The 25047-nt window shown below is 41.6% G+C and overlaps 1 protein-coding gene across 2 annotated transcripts in view; it reads left to right on the forward strand.

Annotated features, from left to right (window-relative positions):
* WARS2 (tryptophanyl tRNA synthetase 2, mitochondrial) overlaps positions 1 to 20542 on the forward strand; it is an 85776-nt gene extending 65234 nt beyond the window's left edge. Inside the window, exons 3-7 of one of the 2 annotated variants that reach the window (XR_007769061.1) lie at positions 7004 to 7084; positions 10584 to 10669; positions 13778 to 13896; positions 16438 to 18579; positions 19172 to 20542. Coding sequence is in view for 1 of the 2 variants with exons in the window: in XM_050921411.1 (XP_050777368.1) it covers positions 7004 to 7084; positions 10584 to 10669; positions 13778 to 13896; positions 16438 to 16886 (735 nt within the window). In the remaining variant the exon portion in view is untranslated. Of the gene's footprint in view, positions 1 to 7003; positions 7085 to 10583; positions 10670 to 13777; positions 13897 to 16437 lie in introns of both variants that reach the window. The other variant, XM_050921411.1, reaches the window with a different exon arrangement.
* The last annotated feature ends 4505 nt before the right edge of the window (positions 20543 to 25047 follow it).

The following is a 25047-nucleotide window of genomic DNA, read 5'->3' on the forward strand; positions in this document are numbered from 1 at the left end:
ACAGGGACCAGAGAGAGGCAAGGATCGAGCAAGAGCAAGGCAGGCGTTAGGAGCGAGAGGATCAGGTCAGGAGCAGAGCATGAATCAGGAACTTGGTGGGATCACAACTGCAGGAGATAGGTGAGAGCAAGGTCCAATGTAGCAACAGCAGAAAGTCTACCCAATTGCTTGGATGCCCACCCGCATCACTTCCTGGCTTAAGTAGCAGGTGTGAGTCATTCAGGCTGCTGCAGGCCTTGGGTGCTCAGCTAAAATATTCTGTGGGGCCAGAACTTCAAGTTTAGGGAGATGGTGCTTTGCTGTCTCACTTGCTGATGACGAAGCAATGTCAGAGATCCAGGGCTCCTGCAGGCCTGGATTCTAGACCTCTGCTCTCAGATCCTACCAAAATAATGGAGTCGTAGTTAAGGTAGAGACCCATTCCTCTGTTGAAGGGGCATATCAAGCTGCCTGCTATTGAAAAATAAAAAACAACCCTGGGCCTGTTTTTTTTAAAAGACAAAACAGATAATCACTCATATTTATAGAGTAAAATTAGAATTGTGGGGAAATACTTCGAATTGTTTAGGAGTTCCAAAAAGTTTAAATAATAATAGTACCTAGTTCTTATATAATGTGCTTCATCCATAGCTCTCAAAGCACTTTATAAAGGAGGTCAATATTACTATCCTCATTTTGCAGATGGCAAAACTGAGGCACAAGGAGGGAAGTAACTTGCCTGAGGTTACCAAGGAATAAAAGTGGCAGAGCTGGAATGTGAACCCAGATCTTCTTAAAATTTAGAAAGAGTTAAACTAACTCATGCATAGCTTACACTTGAAGAATTAGGTTGTAATTAAAATTGTCTAACTGTTACAGTTATAGACAGGGCTTTGTCAGTAGCTCAGGTCAGGTGATGATGTGACAGAGAATGGGATACCAACCTTCCATCACCTCCTCCCCGAATTCCACTATCTTCAACACAAACAGACCATACTCTCTCGGTCCCTGCACCATCCCTTTTCTGCAGTTCTGTAAAGTTGCATACACTCAAGTGTGTGGAGAAGGCAGTGCTGGAAATCTGACATTCGAGCTGGGGCAGAGTTAAGGTTGTGGTACATTTGTACCCAATGACTGGAATATAGCTAATGTAACACCAATATTTAAAAAGGGCTCTAGAGGTGATCCCGGCAATTACAGACTGGTAAGGCTAACGTCAGTACCGGGCAAATTACTTGAAACAATAATAAAGAATAAAATTGTCAGACACATAAAAGAACATAAATTGTTGGGCAAAAGTCATCATGGTTTCTGTAAAGGGAAAGCATGTCTTACTAATCTGTTAGAGTTCTTTGAAGGTGTCAACAAACATGTGGACAAGATGGATCCAGTGGACATAATGTATTTAGATTTCCAGAAAGCCTTTGACAAGGTCCCTCACCAAAGGCTCTTACATAAATTAAGTTGTCATGGGATAAAAGGGAAGATCCTTTCATGGATTGAGAACTGGTTAAAAGACAGAGAACAAAGAGTAGGAATAAATGGTAAATTCTCAGAATGAAGAGGGGTAACTAGTGGTGTTCCCCAAGGGTCAGTCCTAGGATCAATCCTATTCAACTTATTCATAAATGATCTGGAGAAAGGGGGAAAAGTGAGGTGGCAAAGTTTGCAGATGATACTAAGCTGCTCAAGATAGTTAAGACCAAAGCATACTGTGAAGAACTTCAAAAAGATCTCACAAAACTAAGTGATTGGGCAACAAAATGGCAAATGAAATTTAATGTGGTGTGACAAGGTTCCTCCTCTTCCTTGGTGAGTCCTGCGCTTATTGGCAGATTTGCCCGCCTCAGAGATCTTCCCCTCTGGTGGAACCCACAGTCCGAGTCAACTCCTCCTGTGTCTGATCAGGAGTTGGGAGGTTTGGAGGGAACCTGGGCCCGTCCTCTACTCCAGATTCCAGCCCAGGGCCCTGTGGATTGCAGCTGTCTATAGTGCTTCCTGTAACAGCTGCATGACAGCTACAACTCCCTGGGCTACTTCCCCATGGTCTCCTCCAAGCACCTTCTTTATCCTCACCACAGGACCTTCCTCCTGGTGTCTGATAACACTTGTACTCCTCAGTCCTCCAGCAGCACACCCTCTCACTCTCAGCTCCTTGCACCTCTTGCTCCCAGCTCCTCGCACCCACCACAAACTGAAGTGAGCTCCTTTTTAAACCCAGGTGCCCTGATTAGTCTGCCTTCATTGTCCGCAGGTGTTCTAATCAGCCTGTCTGCCTTAATTGGTTCTAGCAGGTTCCTGATTACTGTAGTGCAGCCCCTGCTCTGGTCACTCAGGGAACAGAAAACTACTCATCCAGTGACCAGTATATTTGCCCTCTACCAGACTCCTGTACACCACTGGTCTGGTTCTGACACAGTGGATAAATGTAAAGTAGTGCACATTGGAAAAAAATAACCCCAACTATACATATAATATGATGGAGGCTAATTTAGCTACAGTGAATCAGGAAAAAGATCTTGGAGTTATCGTGGATAGTTCTCTGAAGATGTCCACTCAGTGTGTGGCAGTGGTCAAAACAAACAGGAAGTTAGGAATCATTAAAAAGGGGATACAGAATAAGACAGAGAGTATCTTATTGCCCTTATATAAATTGATGGTACACCCACATCTTGAATACTGCATACAGATGTGTCTCCTCATCTCAAAAAAGATATACTGGCATTAGAAAAGGTTCAGAAAAGGGCAACTAAAATGATTAGAGGTTTGGAACGGGGTCCCATATGAGGAGAGATTAAAGAGGCTAGGACTTTTCAGCTTGGAAAAGAGGAGACTAAGGGGGGATATGATAGAGGTCTATAAAATCATGAGTGATTTGGAGAAAGTAAATAAGGAAAACTTATTTACTTGTTCCCATAATACAAGAACTAGGGGCCACCAGATGAAATTAATGGGCAACAGGTTTAAAACAAAAAGAAGTTCTTCACACAGCGCACAGTCAACTTGTGGAACTCCTTACCTGAGGAGGTTGTGAAGGCTAGGACTATAACAGCGTTTAAAAGAGAACTGGATAAATTCATGGAGGTTAAGTCCGTTAATGGCTATTAGGCAGAATGAGTAAGGAATGGTGTCCCTAGCCTGTGTTTGTCAGAGGGTGGAGATGGATGGCAGGAGAGAGAGATCACTTGATCATTGCCTGTTAGGTTCACTCCCTCTGGGGCACCTGGCATTGGCCACATTCGGTAGACAGGATACCGGGCTAAATGGACCTTTGGTCTGACCCAGTAGGGCCGTTCTTGTGTTCTTATGTATGTTATGATAGATTTAACTTTTCATGTCATTTTATTTTTAGATTTTATTAACATTGTTGATTAATGGCAGTTAACTCACACGATTGAAAAAATTAATCACGATTTTAAAAATTAATTGTGATTAAATGTATTTTTAATCGCACTGTTAAACAATAAAATACCAATTTAAATTTATCAAATATTTTTGGATGTTTTTCTGCATTTTCAAATATGTTGATTTCAATTACAAGACAGAATACAAAGTAGAAAATGCTCACTTTATATTATTTTTATTACAAATATTTGCACTGTAAAAATGATAAACAAAATAAATCATATTTTTCAGTTCACCTCATACAAGTACTGTAGTGCAATCTCTTTATTGTGAAAGTGCAGTTTACAGATGTAGGTTATTTTTTGTTACATAACTGCATTCAAAAACAAAACAATGTAAAACTTTATAAAGTCTACAGGGCCACTCGGTCCTAGTTTAGCCAATTACTAAGAAAAACAGGTTTGTTTACATTTATGGGAGATAACACTGCCCACTTCTTGTTTACAGTATCATCTGAAAGTGAGAACAGGCGTCCGCATGGCACTTTTGTAACCGGCATTGCAAGGTATTTACGTGCCAGATATGCTAAACATTCGTATATCCCTTCATGCTTTGGCCACCATTCCAGAGGACATACTTTCATGCTGATGATGCTTGTTTAAAAAAATTGTTAATTAAATTTATGACTGAATTCCTTGGAGAATTTGTATGTCTCTTGCTCTGTTTTACCTGCATTCTGCCATATATTTCATGTTCTAGCAGTCTCGGATGATGACCCAGCGCGTGTTGTTTGTTTTAAGAACACTTTCACTGCAGATCTGACAAAATGCGAAGAAGGTACCAATGTGAGCTTTCTAAAGATAGCTACAGCATTTGACCCAAGATGTAAGAATCTGAAGTTCATGATAAAGAGATTGCACTACAGTGCTTTTATTAAGTGAATTGAAAAATACTATTTATTTTGTTTTTTACAGTGCAAATATTTGTAATAAAATATAAAGTGAGCACTGTACAATCTGTGTTGTAATTGAAATCAATATATTTGAAAATGTAGGTGACATCCACAAATATTTAAATAAACGGTATTCTATTATTAACAGCGCGATTGATCATGATTGATTTTTTTAAATCGCTTGACAGCCCTAGATTTTATGTGAAGTATTTTATGTATAGAACAGCCTTAACTGATACACAACACTGTGTTTTTGTGTATTAGTTTCCCAGTTTTTTAGATAGGATCCTCAGTATTTCAGTTACTTCTTTCAGAAAGAACAGGACCTTCATCAAAGAGTTCTTTGAAGCTATTGCCCTTTGTGTAATGAGCTGTTCGTGTGTTGAAGGTCTTGCTCTTCATTAATATTAGCATGATAAATGTTATGAAATTTGATACAAAGCTATTGAAAACTAATTGACAGTGATAGAGAGATGGAGTGTGTCTTTTTTACTTTTGACTGTTTCTTTCTATTATATGAATTAACTCCATGGTCCCTTGTTTAATAGCATAGAGAAGGACGTCCTGCAAAATTGTAAATGAATTTAATTCTATTTATACAAATCGAGTTCCTCCAAGGATACTTAACTTCACTGATTGCAGCTCTGGCTCTTTGTAATCCATCACTGCTGAGCATACTAAGCAGTACTGGGACAGTTGTTTGTTTTACCCTGTGTGATTGTTTTTCTTTGTTTCTTCCTTGCTTCTTTGCGCTTCCACCCTCCTCCCCCCCAGCTTTTCTTCTTTACGCTAGCATGTGTTCTTACCACTTTGTGTTAATAATGGGCCATGCTTCCTCTGAATCTGGCTTTGGGGGCTAGAAGTGAATGTAACTCACTGCTTAGAGCCAGGGCTGCAGAATGACTGGTCGCTCAGTGTTCCAGTAACACACGGGATGTCAAAGCCGCTGGCACAGTAGGCACGTGCAGTCTTGGTTGTGGGAGGGAAGCATGACAGAGGCATATCGTGAAATCCATTGCTTTGGAAGAGAGCCCTTGTCAACACCAATGCAACAGAAAAAATCCCCTCTTTCTTTGTGCCTAGAAGAAAGAAACGATAAATTGTTTTGTACCAGATGGTGATTCCTCCTGAATGAAATAGGCATGGGTTAAGTCAGTTCCATCCAACCAGTTTACATTGCATATTACATAGAGGACACATTTGGTGCCATCTTGTCACACTTTGCCTTGTGTACTAAAGCCAGGCAGGCAAATGAACATGAAGGAATCAAAAAAGAGAAGATTTGGGAGGCTTCATGTCATTGTAATCAGTTCCTGAGCTATTCACCTCAGGTCCTCAGTTCAGCTGTGGACCATAATATTAGTGACCAAAAGTAATTACAATCTTAGGGCTATTTGATGGATATTAAATGTAGTCCGTGATGGAATCGGTCCTTTCCAAGTCTACGTACAACACCAAAATGATTTCTGCGGATGATATTAGTAATTATACCTGTTGTTAATAAGCACCTTTTAATGCTTTTTATCTGAGCTCTTAGATCGAAACACAAGCATTAAGTTTCTCAACCCCTCTGTCCTAGGTATTATCATACCTCTCAACCTTCAGACCTGCCAGCATGTGACAGAGGCAAATGAAATGTGTGACAAATGACCAGAAGTGGAACACCTGTGCTTTGTTGCACCTCACATTATACCTCATAAATTACGTCCAGACAAAAACTGTTAAAATGGAGTTAAGATTGAGAATACACATCAGTGATTCATGGTGGGATTTTTTAATACAGTAATGTAATTATTTTCAAAACATGCATTATAAACCCAGGAAATTCAGAATTAAGGTTAAACTTTAACAGGAATCCTAACATGTTACGGTGTAGAAATGTGAGGGCACCAAACAACCTTAACTCTGCCCTATAGTGAGTGACACCGTTAGGAAAGAAAAAAAAATCTAAAGTATATTTTAAAATCATCTAATGTAGTCTTCCAGATGCTAAAATGTTTTCATCATTTCATTTCCTGAAGGCATTTTGGTGGTTGTAGTCCCACATTAGATAAGGCATCCTGGCTCTCTGCCCCATGCATCCTTCCCTAACTCAGTGGATATTTTGAGTCAGTCTTCCTCTTTCATTTGCAAAACTCCTGCCTTTGGTGCTGCAGAACAGGCAGGTGGATTAACCCAAAATGTAGAACATTCCACAAAATCCAGGATACTTAGGAGGTCTAGGTTTCCCCATTTTACAGACAGGACAACTGAAGCACAGAGATACATTTGACTCCCACAGCAAATTAATGTTGGAGCTAGGACTAGAAGCAAGGGGATCTGACTAATAGTCCTATGCTGTAACCTCTAGCCCACTGTCTCAAGGTACTTGGAATTCTCAGCATAAAGGCCAAGATCTGAATGCACATGAAAATTAAACACCTGTCTCACCTCCACAGTTTTCTTTCTTGGTCAGTTAGGGCAGGCTGACTAGGTAGGGTGGGGAAGCTTGTACTGCTGCTGCAGGAGTTGTACTTGGACTATGGATCAATATAGGTTTTTCAGTCACCAGGGCTCTCTGTTACTTCTCACCAGCACTAAACTCATCTAGAAAATGATAGCCAAAAATAAACTAATCTTACTAATCTCTGGTTTGATAGCCTTTACTGGCTGTACTTTCTCTTGAAATGATGTGTGCAGGTGAAAATACATTCAACCTATTCTGATTTCCTATGGCTTTTTTTTTAGGTGCCTGAACATGCAGAACTCGGTTGGATTCTTGGGTGCTTAACTAATATGCCACGTATACAAAGCTTTCCGCAGTGGAAGGTAAGGTTTATATGATCAGCATATTAAACTAAAAGGAGATTTAAGGAAATTTAATAACAACAGTATTGTCCTTCTTGTAAAAATTTCTGTTGCCTGTGGACCATAAACACTGGGCCAGTCATTCTTACTAAAGGTGATGGAGTCACTTTAGGAAGAGGAAAGAAAACAACCCCATACAATGCTATTACTATAGGAGACATGACTGTATATTGTGAGTCTGTGAGGCTGCTGCTGTGGGAGGTTACAAAGTAGCATACCTATATAAGCAGAGAATACAGAGGCAGTTAAAGAAGGTTTTCAATTATAGACTGGTATTTTTAATCATTTATCAAAATGATTAAAGTTCTTATTTCAAGCTTAGTAAAATAATAAAATGCAATAAGTACAACACAACATTAAGGCTAAAAAGTCAAGCAGTCTCAAGTAAGGAAATTCCGTAAGTAAGTCTTCTGCAACATTAGTTAGCTATTCTGTGTGTTGTATGGTATGGGATATGTTAAGGTTTACATTTTAAAAGGCGTACAGAAATAAACATTACTAAAGATGACTGTGTCTGAGTTGATGTTCTGAAAAATCTTCCGTTTTGCCATTCTTGACAAATGTGCTTAATTTCTTTCTTAGTATTGCATCAATGCTATTTTTTTGCATTTAATTTCTGTGTATTTTCTTTATTTAACAAGAAGAGAAATCAGAAGTGTGCTGGGGTGTATAAACCCCCCAGGGCTGCCGGGGGGGGGCGGCGGCAATTTGCCCCAGGCCTCGAAGGGACCCCCACAAGAATATAATATTCTGTGGTATTGCAACGTTTTTTTAATGGAAGAGGCCCTGAAATTGCTTTGCCCCAGGCCCCCTGAATAAATAAATAATTGGAGTTATACCTATCTTAGAACTGGAAGAGACCTTGAAAGGTCATTGAGTCCAGTCCCCTGCCTTCATTAGTAGGACCAAGTACCGATTTTTGCCCTAGATCCCTAAGTGGCCCCCTCAAGGATTGAACTCACAACCCTGGGTTTAGTAGGCCAGTGCTCAAACCGCTGAGCTATCTCTCCCCCCATCTTCTGGGTGGCCCTGAAACCCAACACTGACAGGGAAGGTGCTATGGAGGTTCAGTGCTAAGGTAGCCCCACCTCTCTGGCCCTTCCAGCCATGCGTGGTAGGGCAGAAAGAGTTCAGAGGCGGAAACTGCAGTCAGGAAGGGGGAAGCCCTGAGAATGGAGCAGATGGAGAATCTCCTGAAGCAGGAGGAGGAACCTCCACCATACCAGAGACCTCCAGCTCTGGGAAAAGTCCAGTGAGCCGCAGAAGCAAGCCTGGCAAGGAGAGCATGATTGGGCTATCTAGCCCAAAGGACTCCAGTAAAGCTGCTACCCAGGCATCCCTGAAGTAAGGTGGTGCCGCTGACCTTGTTTCATTGTTGACCCCTGGACGGGCTTCTTTGTTGACTTTAAACTTTTGCTTTTCTTCACCCATAAACAAAGTAAGACGTCTGCCACGGTGGGGCCTACTGCAACGGCTAAGAGGCTGTGGTCTTGACTGGGCCAACCTCTGGCGTTAACAAGGCATGGCACGGGGCCCCAACCCAGCTAGAGAAGTGCCCCAGAAAGAATCTCTTACAAGTGGTGGAGAATGCAGGCACTTGGTCAGCTCTGCTGAAAGGGAGAGGAAAAGGGGGCAGGGAGCGGGGAAAAGGAGAAAAGAGGTTTGAGGTTGAGAAAATCCTGACAGAAAAAACTTGGAATGGATCTGGAATGGCTGGTAAAATGGGTCACAGAAAACCAGCAGAACCAGGCCACCCTACAACAAAAACAGCAGCAATTGCTTCAACACCTTGCAATCCAGCAACAGCTGGGGCAGCAACACCACTAACTGATAAGGGAATTAGCCACACGCCAACAGCAACAACAGAACCTGGAGCAACAGATGCTGTCAGTTCTCCACCCTCTAGGGTCACCCAGGGCTGTGGTGGCCACTAACCCTGGGCCCCCCAACTCAGCACCCATCCCTCTGAAGCTGTCTAAGATGGGCACCACCAGTGACCCCAAGGCATTTTTCACTACTTTTGAGCAGGTGGCACCTGCCATGGCGTGGTCCTGAGAGCACTGGGCCATGCTATTGGTGCCATCTGTCAGGACCGGCTCAAGCTAAATGCCATGAACTTGATTTGGCAGCAGCCCAGGACTATAGGAGGGCCAGAGAGGCCTTAATTGACTGTTTAGATATCACCACCTCTCTGGGATGAGTCCAATGAGCCCCAGAGGCAAGCCTGGCAGGAAGAGAGTGATTGGGCTACCTGGCTGGAAGGACTCCAGTAAAGCTGGTCTCTAGGCACCCGTGAAGTAAGGTGGTGTCACTAACCTGACCCCAAGAGGGGCTTCTCTGTTGAGTTTGAACTTTTGCTTTTCACCACCCATAAACAAAGTAAGAAGGCCGGCAAGGGTAGGGTGGGGCTGAGAGGCTGGGGCCTAGACTGGGCCAACACTATGGTGCTACTTGTATTGGGGTCTGGCAAATGGCCCCGAACCTAACCAACTGTTTTACAAGGAGTCAGGAGAGAGACAAACAATGAGAAGAAAAAAGTATCCAAAGCAGTTTGGTTCGCAGAGTTCACAACTGGAGCAGGCTAAATACGTCCAGATGTTTGTGGGTGGTTTTTCCCCCCTTCCTGTTTTTTCTTCTTAATTAAATAAACTCATTCAAATTTAAATGCAACAAATAGTGTTAATGCAAAATTTAGATTTAAGCCAAGCTTTTCAAACTGAGTTTCTCAAATGAGATTGTAAAGCCATATTTAGGCATCTGAGTATAAGTGGTTGGACTTTTAAAACCCACAGATAGGAGCTGCAGGTGCTTGGCATCAGGTCCCCCGTATTTAAGAGACTGGAGATGGAAACAGGAGAGTATGATCTGGATGACAGGGAGAGGAAAAAGATATAGGAAAATATGAGGAAATCTGGACAGATTTTAACGATTTTTTTTAAATGTAGCTACAGTTAAAACAAAAAGCAGGAATCTTGATACTTGAACATCTACAGACCAGCTGGTCCAGATGATATGCATCTAGGGTGTTAAAGGAATTAGGTATTGAACTTTTGAACCTTTGATAACTATTTACAAAAAGGTGGGTTAATCTGGAGGGTACCAGGACTTTGTATAAAAACAAGTGCTGCATACCAATCTTCCAACAAACAACAACAAAAAAGGAGCTGGTTTGGCTGTTACCATCCCACACATCTAATATATCTCCCTAGTAAAATAACAGAACAAATATTATGAGACGAGATCTATAAATATCTCTAGAAAATAACGGATCCATGAGCAGTAAGTAGCACTGAGCATTGAAAAAGCACAAATTTTGTTAGGAATGCTTCTTTGCTAGAGTGACACAGTCAATGAACGAAGCGGACTCACGAACTGAAACTTACAACCAAAAAAATCAAAATCAGACGTTGACATCATTAGCCAAATGGATGATTTCCCTATGTATTTGTTTTGCAAACAGGTAAAGAATGCCAGCCAGAATTATGAAGGAACCGTTGGTCTGTTCACATACCCTGTTCTTCAAGCTGCAGATATTCTGCTGTACAAGTAAGAGACAGAATGTGAGCCCACAGGCAAAGTCTGTTCAACTGTTGTAAGATGAAAGTTCTTTGAGTCAACATGTTAAATACCAAGGGGCGTGAATAGCTGAGAGGATTGGGAATGGATGAAACCTTTTTGTCTTTCAGTCACTGATTAAAATCTTGCTCAGGTTGATAGTGGTTAAATAGCAGGCCACTAGAAAGCTATTGGATGGTATTGTCTAAGAAGAGTTGGTCACCTCAGAACAATTTAGTGCATGTCCCTGAAATCACCAATAAAGCTAACACCAATTGACCCATTTAGCTGTTGAGTTGGATCGATTGACTGAATGGGCCACAGAGACTAAACTAGTTGTGGATCCTCAAGGTCAGGGATGATTTATGTTGTTATTTCCCATGATGGACCTGCTATGAAGTTAGAGAGATTTCATGTCCAGACCTTTCAGTTGAGCACTTTACACCACTATTAAATTCGCTTACATTTTTTTCAAGTTCTGGTGTAGATTATGCTGTGTCGATGGGGGAGGAGTTCTCTGCACAAAGGGGAAGCTAAACCTCATGTGTTGCCTTCATGAGAAAGCTGAGACCCATTACAGAAGCGTAGTTCTATACTAGTCAATTATCTTTGATGTAAGATTCGCAGAGGTCCCAGCTTTGACATGAGGTGTAATGCCTGGCACCGTCAGGATGTCATGTAGCCATAATGCACAATATTTGAAGAAGTCTTCTGCAAATAGGGAAACTGTGAAGTAGCATTTTTTTCACATTTTAATTCTTTTTTACATCCCTGAGGAGAAGTTTACTGTACTGAGGAAATGTAGACTATATCCTTCTTTCAGTTACTCATTCTTTTTTTCCTGGTTCTTCCCACATGTCTCTTGTAAACCTAATCCCTTTTCTTCTCCCTGCCCACCTACCCAGTGCTAGCAGCCTGACTCCTTTACCACTCCACTCCAGCTTCTTGATTGTTCCATTCTACACTCCTTTTCTCCCCGTACATGGCTGAGTTTTTAGTTTCTAGGCTGACTGACAAGACTGAGATCAAGAGCTGGTAATGTGGAGGAAGGTTACATCTATGAATGAAGCATAGTTAAGTCGGGTAATATGTAAAATCTTAATTAACGAATCTCCAAGGGAGAGTAAATAATACATTAAGTTTGCAGATTATGTTGAGTTGTGTGGGTTCATCAACTCCTGTGACGACAGAGAAATGATACAAAAGGGCATGGAGGGTTTGGGAATATAGAGTAGGCAGGAATAACAATACATCTCGGGTAAAATAATCCAAAGCATAGAGTCAGAGGGAGGGAAAACAGTCATGTCAAAAGACTTAGGGATGATATTGCTAGTTTATATGTATCATAATTAGGAATATTGGGGTAAAAGTAAAGGGAAAATGTAATTTGAATATTAGAAAAAACTTCTTAACTGAGGTCTGTTTGATAGTTGAATAGTTCCCCAAGGGGAATAATAGAAGCCCCATCAATTAAAGTAATTTTAATAAACAAAACACTGGCAACTTCGCTATCAGAAACCATTCTGCACTGGGCCTTGGGATGGACTGAATTACCTAGATCTTTCCCATCTCTGTGTAATAAGATTCTGTAATTTTGATTATCAGTGCTCATTTTAGCTCAACTTTTGCATGTTAAGTCTTGGCTGACTGGAAATAGGTGACAAAATAAGGAGGTGGGAGAGAGAGAGCACATGTATTAAAAGATATATATTTAACAAGAGAGATCTTTTATATTAAAAATTATAGGAAATGGGACAAGAGGCAAGAGAAAATGGATAATTAGGAAAGGAGCAGCAGTCGTAGAAGGAAGAGCAGGAAAAGCAGATGCTGAAATGGTACAAAGCAAAACTAACTGCAGAAATAAGAACACACACAAATGGCAGAAAAGAGTCAGCAAATAAAATACCACAAACAAAATAAATGAATTAGGAGGAGGAAGCAAGGGAGAAACAAAACCGACTGAAGTGACCTAGGAGGAAAAAGAGGATTAGGGAGAAGAAAAAAATGTAAATTAATAGAAGATAAATAGCATGTGAGAAGCAGAGGCAAAGCCAGCAAGAAAACTAACATAAGAAAATCAGAAAGAAAGAAAGTCATGCAGAGGCATTTATAGAAATACAATATGTTTTCGGGTCAGTGGGATGACTTTTTGATTCTGGAACCATTTTGGCATATGGAAATGTTCCTTTTGGGCTGCTTAAGTGTATTGATTAAGATAACTGTTTTTTCTGAGTTGTAAGACACTGTGATTTTCTATGGGCTACTGTAACAGTTTTTAGTTTGTCCTGATTACTCTTTGGTGAGTAGAGGGGTGAAGAGATTGACCCCCTGTAGTTTAGGATCATAAGTAAAGAATATCATATTGAATTGAAATTGTCTGGGTATTTAGAGACGCAGAATGTAAATTAGAATTTGGCCAGGACTTTGTTTAACATACACCAACTCTTTAAAAAGTGCAGTGGAAGCTTTAATAAACAAAAGAGGACATGGTTTCAAGTCTATATCTCGTCTAAAAAATCTCAGATTAACAGTGAGAAAATAATACCAGGGAAAGTGATGGATTCTCGATCTCTTAAAGTCTTCAAATCAAGACGGGGTGTTATTACGGAAGATATGCTTTAGTTAGACACAAGTTATTGGGCTTCAACACAGCAGTAACAGAATAAATTTGTATGACCTATGTTATACAAGAGATCAGACTAGATGATCAAACGGTCCCTTCTGTCCTTAAAATCAGTGAATGAATAGAAGACAGTGGGTAGTAGAAATCTTATGGAAAGTGGGAGATGCTTGCAGAATGCAAGTGTACATTCCAGTATTGTTACTCTTTCTTGTATATTTCCCATTTACGTTCAGACTTTGGTGAAAGGCTGTTCTTTTGCTGCTGAATCTGCATTTCATCCCATCAGACACAGCAGAACCATATTAGACAGGATCCGTCTGGAATCTTGTTCACCCAGAAGAGAGCGAGTTAGCTGTGACTGAACATTTGGCTCCGTCTGGCCCTCAACTATGGCAGGAGCTGTGACAGTCTCAGGTAACGTTTCAATAGAACCAGAGAATTTTGCTGAGTTTCCTGTGTCTGTCTTTTATTAAAAGGTCAACACATGTTCCTGTTGGAGAAGATCAAGTCCTGCACCTGGAACTGACTCGAGATATAGCACAACACTTTAACAAGAAATATGGAAACTTCTTTCCTGTGCCCAAAGCCATTTTAAGTGAGTAGGGAGACGTGTGGTTAAATACTAGATTGTAGTGTGTTACTAAGGGTTGAGATTTGACTTACAGGTAAGCTGAATCTATGTGGGAGCAACTGTGGAAAGGGAGCAAACTGATGGCAAAGTAGATTAATAGAATAGAATGAATATGGGGCTTTGAAAACCCCCAGAAAGGAATGTGTAAAATATCTGCTATTCCAGTCCTGAGGCCCCCCACAATGCTCTGCTACTGCCTTTCAATCCTGCTTGGTTACAGCTCCTGCTCTTGCAGGCATGGGCCTCTCATGAGGAGAGAGCATGTTCGATGGTGCCAATTAAGGAGCAATTTGTGATGCTCGTTAAGGCGTTGAATAAGAGACCACCAACCAGCATAACACTGTAGTGTTGGCTTGTAGTAAATGCTGTAATTGAAGTTACAAAGCAGTTTCTATTTTATTACCTTCATTACCATAGCACACAAAAGTTCATTAGATGCTTTGACATATGCTTGTAAATTTCAAGAAGGCTCTTCATTGGGGCTAAACTTTCCATTCTTGGCCACAGCCTAAAGCTTAGGAGATTTTGAGGGAAATGTGTTCAGCCATTTTTTTGCATTATGAGGCCATGAAAAATTTCTGAATCTTTATGCAGAGCAAATGGCACATGTGGCAGGAAACATGAGCAGCTGAGTACAGAAAAAGTGTGGTATCTTTGCATTAGTTCATAATCTGGAGGAATGTGCAGCCCCCAGGAGCAGGGAGTTCTCCCCTTAGAAAAGATTGCTCTGCCAGGGTGTCGTTAGTAGCCCTCTTTCCACTTTAAAGCCCCAGTTAAAAATGAGAGGTCACTCATGAGAATATTAGGTGTTGCAAACCTCGGTGCAGTGTCTTGTGAGCACTGTGAGCACAAATATTGTGATGTCTGTGCAACTGTGAGTCTGTGCTATGCGATTTTAGTAATTAGATCAATGGCTCATACTGCTTTTTGTGTATAATAATAATAATGGGAAGAGACTGTGAATTAATGGAGTGGTGTAACTAGATGAATGTTGCCAAGTGCTTTATAATACTGGTGTCCTGTCTCGCATATGTGCATGTGTCTCAGTTATTTCTAAGGCACCTATCACCTTGCCAAAATTTAAGCAACGTTTTTCCCCTTAGTTTTTGAGTAGATAACACCTAGGAGGGAGCTATTTCTAAGGAGCTCTAGGAGAGTTTCAGGGGCTTCTTGTGTGAGACAGCGTCTCAAGATGAGGAGGCTGGTCATTTTGAGACTCTCCTCTGGAGTCTGATCTGACCCAGCTCCCCACTGTTACAGGATCCCTCACACACTTCTAGTTTGTGCTCCCTGGTTACTCGTGTCATAACTATAAAGGGAAGGGAACAGCCCTCCTGTGTACAATACTATAAAATCCCTCCTGGCCAGAGACACCAAAATCCTTTTACCTGTAAAGGATTAAGAAGCTCAGGTAACCTGGCTGACACCTGACCCAAAGGACCAATATGGGGACAAGATATTTTCAAATCTTGGTGGGGGGAAGGCTTTTGTTTGTGCTCTTTGTTTTGGGTGGTGTTCGCTCTTGGGACTAAGAGGGACCAGACATCAATCCATGCTCTCCAAATCTTTCTGAACCAGTCTCTCATATTTCAAACAGTAACAGCCAGGCAAGATGTGTTAGTTTTATCTTTGTTTTCTCAACTTGTAAATGTTCCTTTTTGCTAAGAGGATTTACCTCTGTTCGCTGTAACTTTAAACCTAAGGCTAGAGGGGGTTCCTCTGGGCTATATGAATCTGATTACCCTGTAAAGTTATTTTCTGTCCTGATTTTACAGAGGATGATTTTTACCTTTCTTTAATTAAAAGCCTTCTTTTTAAGAACCTGATTGATTTTCCTTGTTTTAAGATCCAAGGGGGTTGGATCTGCACTCACCAGAAACTGGTGGGGGGAAAGGAGGGGGAATGGTTAATTTCTCCTTGTTTTAAGATCCAGGGGTTTGGATCTGTGTTCACCAGGAACTTGGGGGAGAAGTCTCTCAAGACTACTAGGAGGGAAATAATCTGTAGGGAAGGTAGACAGAATTTCCAAATAACTCTTAAAGGATTTGAGTGGTGGCAGTAAAACCAGCTCTAAGCTGGTAATTAAGCTTAGAGGTTCTCATGCAGGTCCCTACATCCATACCCTAGAGTTCAGAGTGGGGAAGGAACCTTGACAACTCGCTTCACCAATACCAGGTACCTAAAGGAGGAGGTGGATTGGTAGGGAAATCAGCATAGACCGTAGTATACAATAGCAGGGAATCATCCCAGCAGCAGTAGGTAACTGGGGAGAAAGGGGAACAAGGTTCAGGTTATTTGGGTGATTATGAGTGGAAAGGGGAATGGCTGGGGTGCTTTTGGTGGGAGAAAATGAAGATCAAGAATGAGTGTATTTTGTAAAGCTTGGGAAAGTAATTTTTAAGGCAGGGCAAGCAGCCAGGGCAACCTGCTGTAGGTTGTAGTATTCTCCTAAGAAAAGTGCCAAATAAGCATTAATAGAAAACCATTATCTGTTTGTGTTTTTAGGTACAACAAAGAAGGTGAGGTCTCTCAGGGATCCAACAGCCAAGATGTCCAAGTCAGACCCTCAGAAGTTAGGCACACTCAACATCACAGACAGTCCAGAGGAGATTGTTCTGAAATTCCGCAAGGCTGTGACTGACTTCACCTCTGAGGTGACCTATGACCCAGACTCTCGTCCTGGTGTCTCCAATCTGGTGACCATTCATGCTGCAGTGACAGGACTCAGCATAAAGGAAGTGGTGCACCAGTGTGTTGGTCTTGACACTGCTCACTACAAAGGGATAGTGGCAGAGGCAGTTATTCAGAAGTTTGCGCCAATCAGGAACGAAATTAAGAGGCTTCAGGAGGACAAATCCCACTTGGAAAAGGTTTTACAGACTGGAGCAGAGAAAGCCAAAGAACTAGCTTCCCCTGTGTATCAAGAAATAAGGAGATTAGTCGGGTTTCAGTAGAACCTACTGAATAATTTAAAATTTTCTTATTTCCTGAGATAGCTCTTGTTCATCATCTCCCATCTTAGAGTCTGAGAGAGAATTTGCTTTGTCCTGGAAAATCAGACAAAAACAATCAGATGATTTTTCCATGTGATTACGACACCATCCAATTGGACTAGCATCAAGCCATTCTGGATGGCCAAAGGAAGGCACAGACACACAATTGCCAAAGAAACTCACAAAACCAGAACAGTGAAGCTGACCAAATTAACTGCCTGTTTTTATAGAGCAACATAAAAAGTTGAAATAGAAGCCATGGTCATTGAGATGTCAGAGTTGCTGCATTCCAGATTACTCCAGCAGGAGAGGAAGTCACAAGCTTCATAAAATCCTCCCCTATTACACACACAACCCCACAGCGAAAGACAACTGTTTCATAAACTCCGATGACAGTTACACTGTGCTGAATGTAATGGCAGAATGTGCTTCTGGATTACCAGAATAAAAATACATATTAGAGACCTGGAATGCCCAGGACATTGGTAATGGGAAAGAGAGCCTTTCACCTCTAAATCCCCAGTTCAGATGCAGCCTAGTTTGGTAATGACATGAAATGAGTTCAGCTCTTAGTCCATTCCCTGATATACAATGTCCATATTACAGAAACCACCGTGACCACTGAAACGTTGCTTCTTTTTGGTAGTCTCAGTAAAGAGTTCATGGAGTGAATGAAACCTGTACCCTCTACCCTGATCTCCCCTCTCACTTCTAGGTCATCTTAGTAGGTCAGGGTTAAGATACATTGGCAGGGGACTGCCTGTGTTGGGAAACTTGCTCTGCAGCTGTCCATTTTGCAGCTATTCTGTAGAGAAGTAAAGGCTCCAGCACTGTCAGTGCAGCACCAACTACAGGATTCATTTTAGAATCTCTGTCCTTCAGGGAAATGACTTTTGGCTTTGAAACCAGAGAACTGGCTGTGAAATTAACAAAAACGGCTTGTGTAAGTGACTAGCTGACTACAAAGCCATGGTTATGATCAGAGTATTATTCTTTAAATGAATAGGCCTAGTAATGAGAGCTGCAATCAGCCTCCACAGATGTTATTCCTCCCAAGCCCCAGTGAGAGAGCCCAGAATGAGTGAGCTGCTACTGAGGACCAGAAGGAAAGGGAGAAATTGGCAAAAAGGAATAAACTCTTCTAAAGGGAATGGAATGGAGAGAGTAGAGAAGTGCTTAAAGCAATGCAAAAGTAATTATTGTACTGTTGCGGAGAATTACGCTGCGTCAGTGCATTGATGCCTCACATTTGAAACCACTGTATTAAAACTTAAACTAAGTTTATAGTACCACAATCATGCCAGGTACTGCAAAGAGGAAAACGCAAATTGAAAATTGTCTGAAACATGTCTTCGCTGTTTCTTTCTCCTGAGCTGGGAAAGGTTGAAGTTATATCAAGAAACTAGGGCAACTTTATACTCCTGAATCAACATGAACTGATATTTTTTTCTGTGTAATACAGACCAATAAAAAGCTGATGGATTTGTTAACTGGTTGGAGTGAATTGCTGAGTGTTCACTGACTCAGAATCCTTTAGCTCCTGTATATTGCAAAGCAAGAAATTCACAGTTGGACGTCCCTACCATCCAAGCTAAGACCTGGGTTTATATATAAAGGATCTGTGGAAAGAGAAGAATGAGATGAGAATTTTCAGGTAAGACAATTACTAAAGCTAGTCAAGACTAGAGGAGGTAAATGAATGGACACAATGATGTCAGTTAGAAAACAAGTGCAAGGTAATGTACATTGGAAGGATTAATTGCATCTATTCATACAGGTTGCTGATTTCTAAATTAACACACAGGGAAGGATGTGGGTGTTGTGGACAGCTCATTGTAAAATCTCATCTCAGTGGCCAGCAGCGGACCAGAAAGCAATTGTTAGGTTTTATGGAGAATAGGGTAGAAAGTACTACTGAAAATATAACTCCACTCTAAGTTGATAATACTCAAAATAAAGACATACTGTTCATTTCTCGATGCCCCAGATTAAAAACGTTGTAGCAGAAATAGAAGATGATCAAAAGGTGAGGAATACAAATTAGAGGCAAAGAGATTGAAAAGATTATGACTGTCTTCTTTACAAAGAAAACAACAAGAAGGGGCCATGATAGAGGTATATATAATAAACATTATAAAGAGAAGGTGGATTGCATGCTTATATTGTCTTACAATATCAGAACAAGTGTCCAATGAAATTTAAAAGATGACAAACTTCAAAACTGATTTTTTTAAATTGTTTTACAGAATGTATGGCTAACCTGTGGAACTCATTCACACAAGATATTAAAGTGCAAGTATTTAGCAGGATTCAGAATTACTTGCACATATATGAATAAAGAATATAAACCTATATGCTTCAAAGCATAAGACATGGACTATAAGCAACTGACTGATTAGGCTAAAGAAGAAACTTCTACTGTGGGCTGGTTATTCCGTAACTGTTCATTGTGAGGATTTTTGTACCTTCATCTTGAAGCATTTGCTGCTGACTACTGCCAGAGACAGGATACCTGTTGTAGATGGACAACTGGTCTCATCCAGAATGGCTATTTCTGAGGGAATTCTGTGCAACAAAATTCTGGTTTGGGACGATCTGAAGCAGTTAGCGCAATGTTTAAATCTATTTCTGTTTCTATACAGAAACAATTCCGTTCAGATCCACCCAATTTTATGAGGAAAATACTCAGGAAAATAATGGGAGGGTCTTGGATCTACCACTAAATGAAGCAGCTTAGATTAAGCAACCTGCCCATCACTGGACACTCTGATGGCTCATTACAGTTCTTCAGTTATCACAGATATAGCCATGTAGTCACATATGGAGATGTTTCTCGCTGGTATAAAATAACTTACGGGCTCTGAATTGTTCAAAATGAACTGGCCAGACTTAAAAATGACCTGTTAAAAACACCAAAAATGTTGTATCCTTTTTGTTTCTTAATGATGTATGCGGAAGGCCCACAGGTATTTTTGTAATGTTTTTCCCTGCTTGCTTTTTACATTAGAAATTCAGCTCTCATCTGCTGTATTTTTCCTAGGGGACAATATGGATGACTGGAGAGCTCATATGGTTACAAATGACATCAGAGATACCAGGAAGATAAAACTGATTAATTGGCAAGGGAAGGGATTTTTATTCAGCCTGTTTAAAACACTCTCTTGATTTCTGTTGACACCTGTTTAATTCAAATGCCTAACAAATACTTTGGTAAAATATATTGTTTAAAAATTCCATACTGTACCACATCAAATAAGATTAGGGGCTCCCAATCCATTTCTTCCTCTTTCAAAGGAGGACCTCCAACAAAATCAAGAAAGACAAGACAAATCTTGATATTCCTAGGGATTGGTTTTGTGTTTTAATCTTTAGATTGTGTTTTAAGAGAGATTTCAGAGCTCTGAGATACCAGAGCATACAAATTCTGTGCTAGTGTTGCAGCACTGCCTGTGCAGACTGCAGCCACCCTGTATTGTGTTATGAATGTTCTTGAATTATTTTGCTTTAGCTCCATATGGGTTTGGGCTTCAACATTCTTCCCTTTCAAGCAAAGAAACAGGAGCAAGTATGCTCTTAAAGTAGAAATATTTCGTACCAGTAAAATAAGGAGGACAGGGTGTTATAAACCTAGTCCCAGATTTGGACCTTAGCGTCCAAAATATGGGGGTTAGCATGAAAACCTCCAAGCTTAGTTACTAGCTTGGACCTGGTAAAGCTGCCACCACCCAAAAAATTAGAGTGTTTTGGGGCACTCTGGTCCCCCCAAAAACCTTCCCTGGGGACCCCAAGACCCAAATCCCTTGAGTCTCACAACAAAGGGAAATAAACCTTTTCCCTTCCCCACTCCAGGTGTTCCTGGAGAGATACACAGAAGCAAACTCCGTGAATCTAAACAGAGGGAGTCCACCCTCTCTATTTCCAGTCCTGGAAACACAAGCACTTCCCTCTTCACCCAGAGGGAATGCAAAGTCAGGCTAGTAAATCTAACACACACAGATTTCCCCCTGACTTCTTCCTCCCACCAATTCCCTGGTGAGCACAGACTCAATTCCCTGAAGTCCCCCACTAAAGAAAAAACTCCAACAGGTCTTAAAAAGAAAGCTTTATATAAAAAGAAAGAAAAAGTACATAAAAATGGTCTCTCTGTATTAAGGTGACACATACAGGGTCATTTGCTTAAAAGAATATTGAATAAACAGCCTTATTCAAAAAGAATACAATTCAAAGCACTCCAGCAACTATAGACATGTAAATACAAAAGAAAAAACCAATAACCCCTATTGTTTTTATGATCTCTGTACTCACAACTTGGAAACAGAAGATTAGAAAGCAGGAAATAGAAACCCCCTCATAGCCGAGAGAGTGCAGGCAGAAGACCAAGAACAAAGGACTCACACACAAAAAACCCTCCACCCAGATTTGAAAAAGTCTTATTTCCTCATTGGTCTTCTGGTCAGGTGCTTCAGGTTACTTTTTTTCCAGGTGAAAGACACATTAACCCTTAGCTATCTGTTTATGACACGGGGACATAACAGAGAAACTCCTGCTATGTTGGAAGACTGGATTGTGAACAGAATGTTTCTAACATTCTCCAAGAGGTGCCATTGAGATTTTTCTGAGAAGCCAAAAAATGTGCTTGGGGCAGGGAGAGTGGTTCTTATGAAGATCTCTCTCTAATGTAATTTGGCTTTATTAAATTTAAGGGTTTACCACTGTTTCCAGAAAATTTGCTTCTTTCTTTCCTTTTGTTTGCATTTAAGAGTACTGATTTTTCCTTTTTATTTCTTTATTTTATTTTTCTTCCCTTAAACATATTTTACACTTTTACCACATTTTTATAGAACATGTTGATCATTTTATTTTCTTGGGGAAAGCTTTACTTCTACTGAACATACATCCTAAAAGTATGATAAAAATCTTGGGGGTTTTTTGTTTAGGGGCCTGGAGGGAGATATTTTATATTTCACACATGCGAGGTTCAAAAGAGAAATCATTAAGTATGATTTCCACCCTAGCACAGACCAGATGTGCAGCAGATATAACCAATGCAGTTTTTATTGTTTGAGTCCACACATAGATTTAAAAAATAACCAGGAAAGAAGTGTGAAACCGTCCCATTCATCTCAATAGGTTGTTTACTCTGAAACCTAATGGCTAACTGTCAACATTCTTTACTATTTCACTGCTGATCAAAGTACACACACAAAAAGGAAGAGCCTGTTATGAATGGGATTTCATTTGAGTGAATTAAGCTGGAGAATACTACAGAGAGTGCTCAACTGTACCAGATTGTACCAGATGTAGTTGGGGATTAGGTCCTGCTTTGAGCAGGGGGTTGGAGTAGATGACCTCCTGAGGTCCCTTCCAACCCTGATATTCTGTGATTGTGCAGAATGTTCCACAGTGGCGCTATCAGGCTGTTTGTTGTAAGAGAGACTTTACATCTAACTACCCTAATGTATAAAGGAAGATTTACTGAGCTGGGAGCCATGAGTTGTGGTTTCAGTTCTAGTGACTGCTGTTTATACTTGAGCGTACTTCCTAGCCCCTATCACTGAGCAAAGCTTTATACCCCAACCCTAGAAGGCAGTCAAATATTAGTCCATTCTCTATTTTACATATAGTTTTGCAACCAAATTTTATGATCTCATTTCAAGCTGACTGAAAATTGAATCCCTGCTCTCTAATACAGCAGAGCTAAATTTCATCAGGTTAGCCATGCTTCCTTTCATACTGCATGAACCAAATCTACACGCTGTGGTTATCTTATCTGTAACCTCTCCTCCACATTCCCTGCCGACAACTAAGGATAGAACCTGGGATTCTTGATCTCCAGCATGCTTCTGCTGTCATCAAACAGTTGTGTAACCCACTGGAAAGTGCACGTCAAATCTCCCTGTAATATTTGGTCCACATAAGGCTAGCAATTTCCCCAGTAGCTCAACTGGCTCACCAGTCTGTGATGGGGATTTAGAGGTCCAGGTTTTGGATTCTGTTCTTGGGCAAGGGTCATGATTTCACAAAAGATGAGCTTGTTTTTCTGGGGTGGGTTGGTTGGTTTGCTTGTATGTTAATGATTATTTAATTCATACAGTGAAATAATATCCTTTAAATAGGCTTTATAGTTAAAAAAAATCACAATCTGTCAGTTATGGTGTAATGCACAAGATACAATAGCAGTCAGTGTGCTCATTCATCACAAATCTTGCTAGTATCACACACAAGTTTGATGGTCAAAGAACCACCTTTTTATTTTATTTTTTTTAACCTAGCTGAGCTTTGGCTCCTAAACCTAACTATTCTCAAGCTGCTTTTGAGGGAAGGCGTCAGCTGAAGTGGCAATGTCTTTGTGATTTAGGGGAAAGTTTTAGTGGCTGATGAGTGGGCTGCCATAGTAGGACTCTGAGTGGCCTGGGGAGATTGTATGGATACGGGGACATTTGATGTGCTTTTTAACAAAATCTCCATAGGGCCTGGAGCAAAAGAAAAGTCTGATAAATTGAAGTAAAGAGCAAATTCTTCCTTCAGGATACACTCCTGCAACTGTACAGAAAACAACTGCAATAGTGTAAGGGCAGAGTTTTGTCCATTGTGTATAATGGCTCTTTATTACCTGCCATAGTTCCGTGCTCCTTGAATTGGATTATATTCTGGAGGGAGGAAGTTTGATCTTGTTAAACACAGGAATAGGAGTCTGGAGACCTGGCTTTGCATATGCTTCCTGTGTGACTGTGGGCAAGATACTTTAGCCCTCTGTGCCTCTGTTTCCTCCATTGTAAAACGAGGCTAAGAAGCCTTCCTTGGCACACAGAGGTAAACTATTGTTTATCAGCCTAGAGTTATAGCATTTCAGCCTGAGACACACTGCCAGTGGAGTGCATGGCATAGACAAACAATGAAACAGGCCAGGGGACAGACATTTCAATCCTGCATAATCAATAAGGAAGCCAAGGAAAGCATTAAGACGTTGTGTCTTACAGAAGCCTACAGGCTGAGGCCTTCCTATCTTGGTTTTCTTGCTCTGCTCCAAGGGCTCAGCTGGCTTGAAAGAAATGTGCATGGTCTTGTGCTATTGCAGCCCCTTCATCTTTCCTTTCTCCTGGCAACTTGAAAGGGAGGGCCCCCACCGAGGATCTAATATCAAAAGGGAAAGGGTAGTGCCACTACGTGGAGGGGAAAATAATTACCAAATTTCCTGAATAGTAAACAGCTTTAAACCCCTTGAACGCTTTGCTAGCTGGGCCCTAGTGGATGCCTACACAGTTATATCATCCGTCTGCCTGCTGCAGTTTGGGCTATTGTTGCAGCTTCCCCCTCACCCCCGTCCTCCAAAAATAGGTTGATTTTAAAAGTATCATAAACGTTAATAGCGGTGGGTCCGGCAGGAGAAATTGAATGAATTCTTCAAAGTCCGTGGACAGGAGGAAGTTCCTCCAGTGCGGCTTCCCCTTCCCTGCAAGGAATTATATCAGGTTAGCCCGCTCCAGTGGAGAGCTCCGCAGCCGCACACGCCGGGAGTTCAAAGGGAGAGAAGGCGCCGGGGCACAGAGTAGTAGCTCGGAGAGGCCAGCAGGGGGCAGCGTGGTGACTTGGCTCGGGCGGAAAGCAGCCGCCGCGCGGTGAGTCTGGCCAGCAGCTCCTGGGGAAGCGCTGGAACCCGAGTCCGCTGTCTTGGGACACAGCTCGCTCCCGTCCCCCGCAGCCCGGCGCTGCTTCCCGCCCGGTGCCGCTGCTCTGGCCGGGCTAGAGACCGCAGCTCCGGCTCCCCAGTGGAGCCCCGCCGGGCTTTGCCGGGGCTGGGTGATTTTCCCTGGGCGCCCGCGGCGCTGGGGGAAAACTTCCCAAAGCGCGTTGGAGCCAAATCCCGAAGTGGCCCTAGCGGAAGGGGGCAACAGGGGCAGAGGCGGGAATGGGGGGGAGTCCCAGCAGCAGCACCCCAGGTCTGTGCCGAGGCAAAGTCTGACCCTGGCCAGCCAGAGAACAGATCCCAGCCCTACCCGGCTCCTCCGCCGCTTTCTGGGAGGCCCCTGGGCTTGCGGGGGGGAGTGGCCCACCGCCGCTGGGAAGGTCACGGATCAATAAAGGCAGGTGTCGCTTGAGATCAAATTGCATGAAACTCCCC

This window comes from Gopherus flavomarginatus, chromosome 1 (genome assembly GCF_025201925.1).
Source record: "Gopherus flavomarginatus isolate rGopFla2 chromosome 1, rGopFla2.mat.asm, whole genome shotgun sequence".
NCBI classification, from domain to species: domain Eukaryota; kingdom Metazoa; phylum Chordata; order Testudines; family Testudinidae; genus Gopherus; species Gopherus flavomarginatus.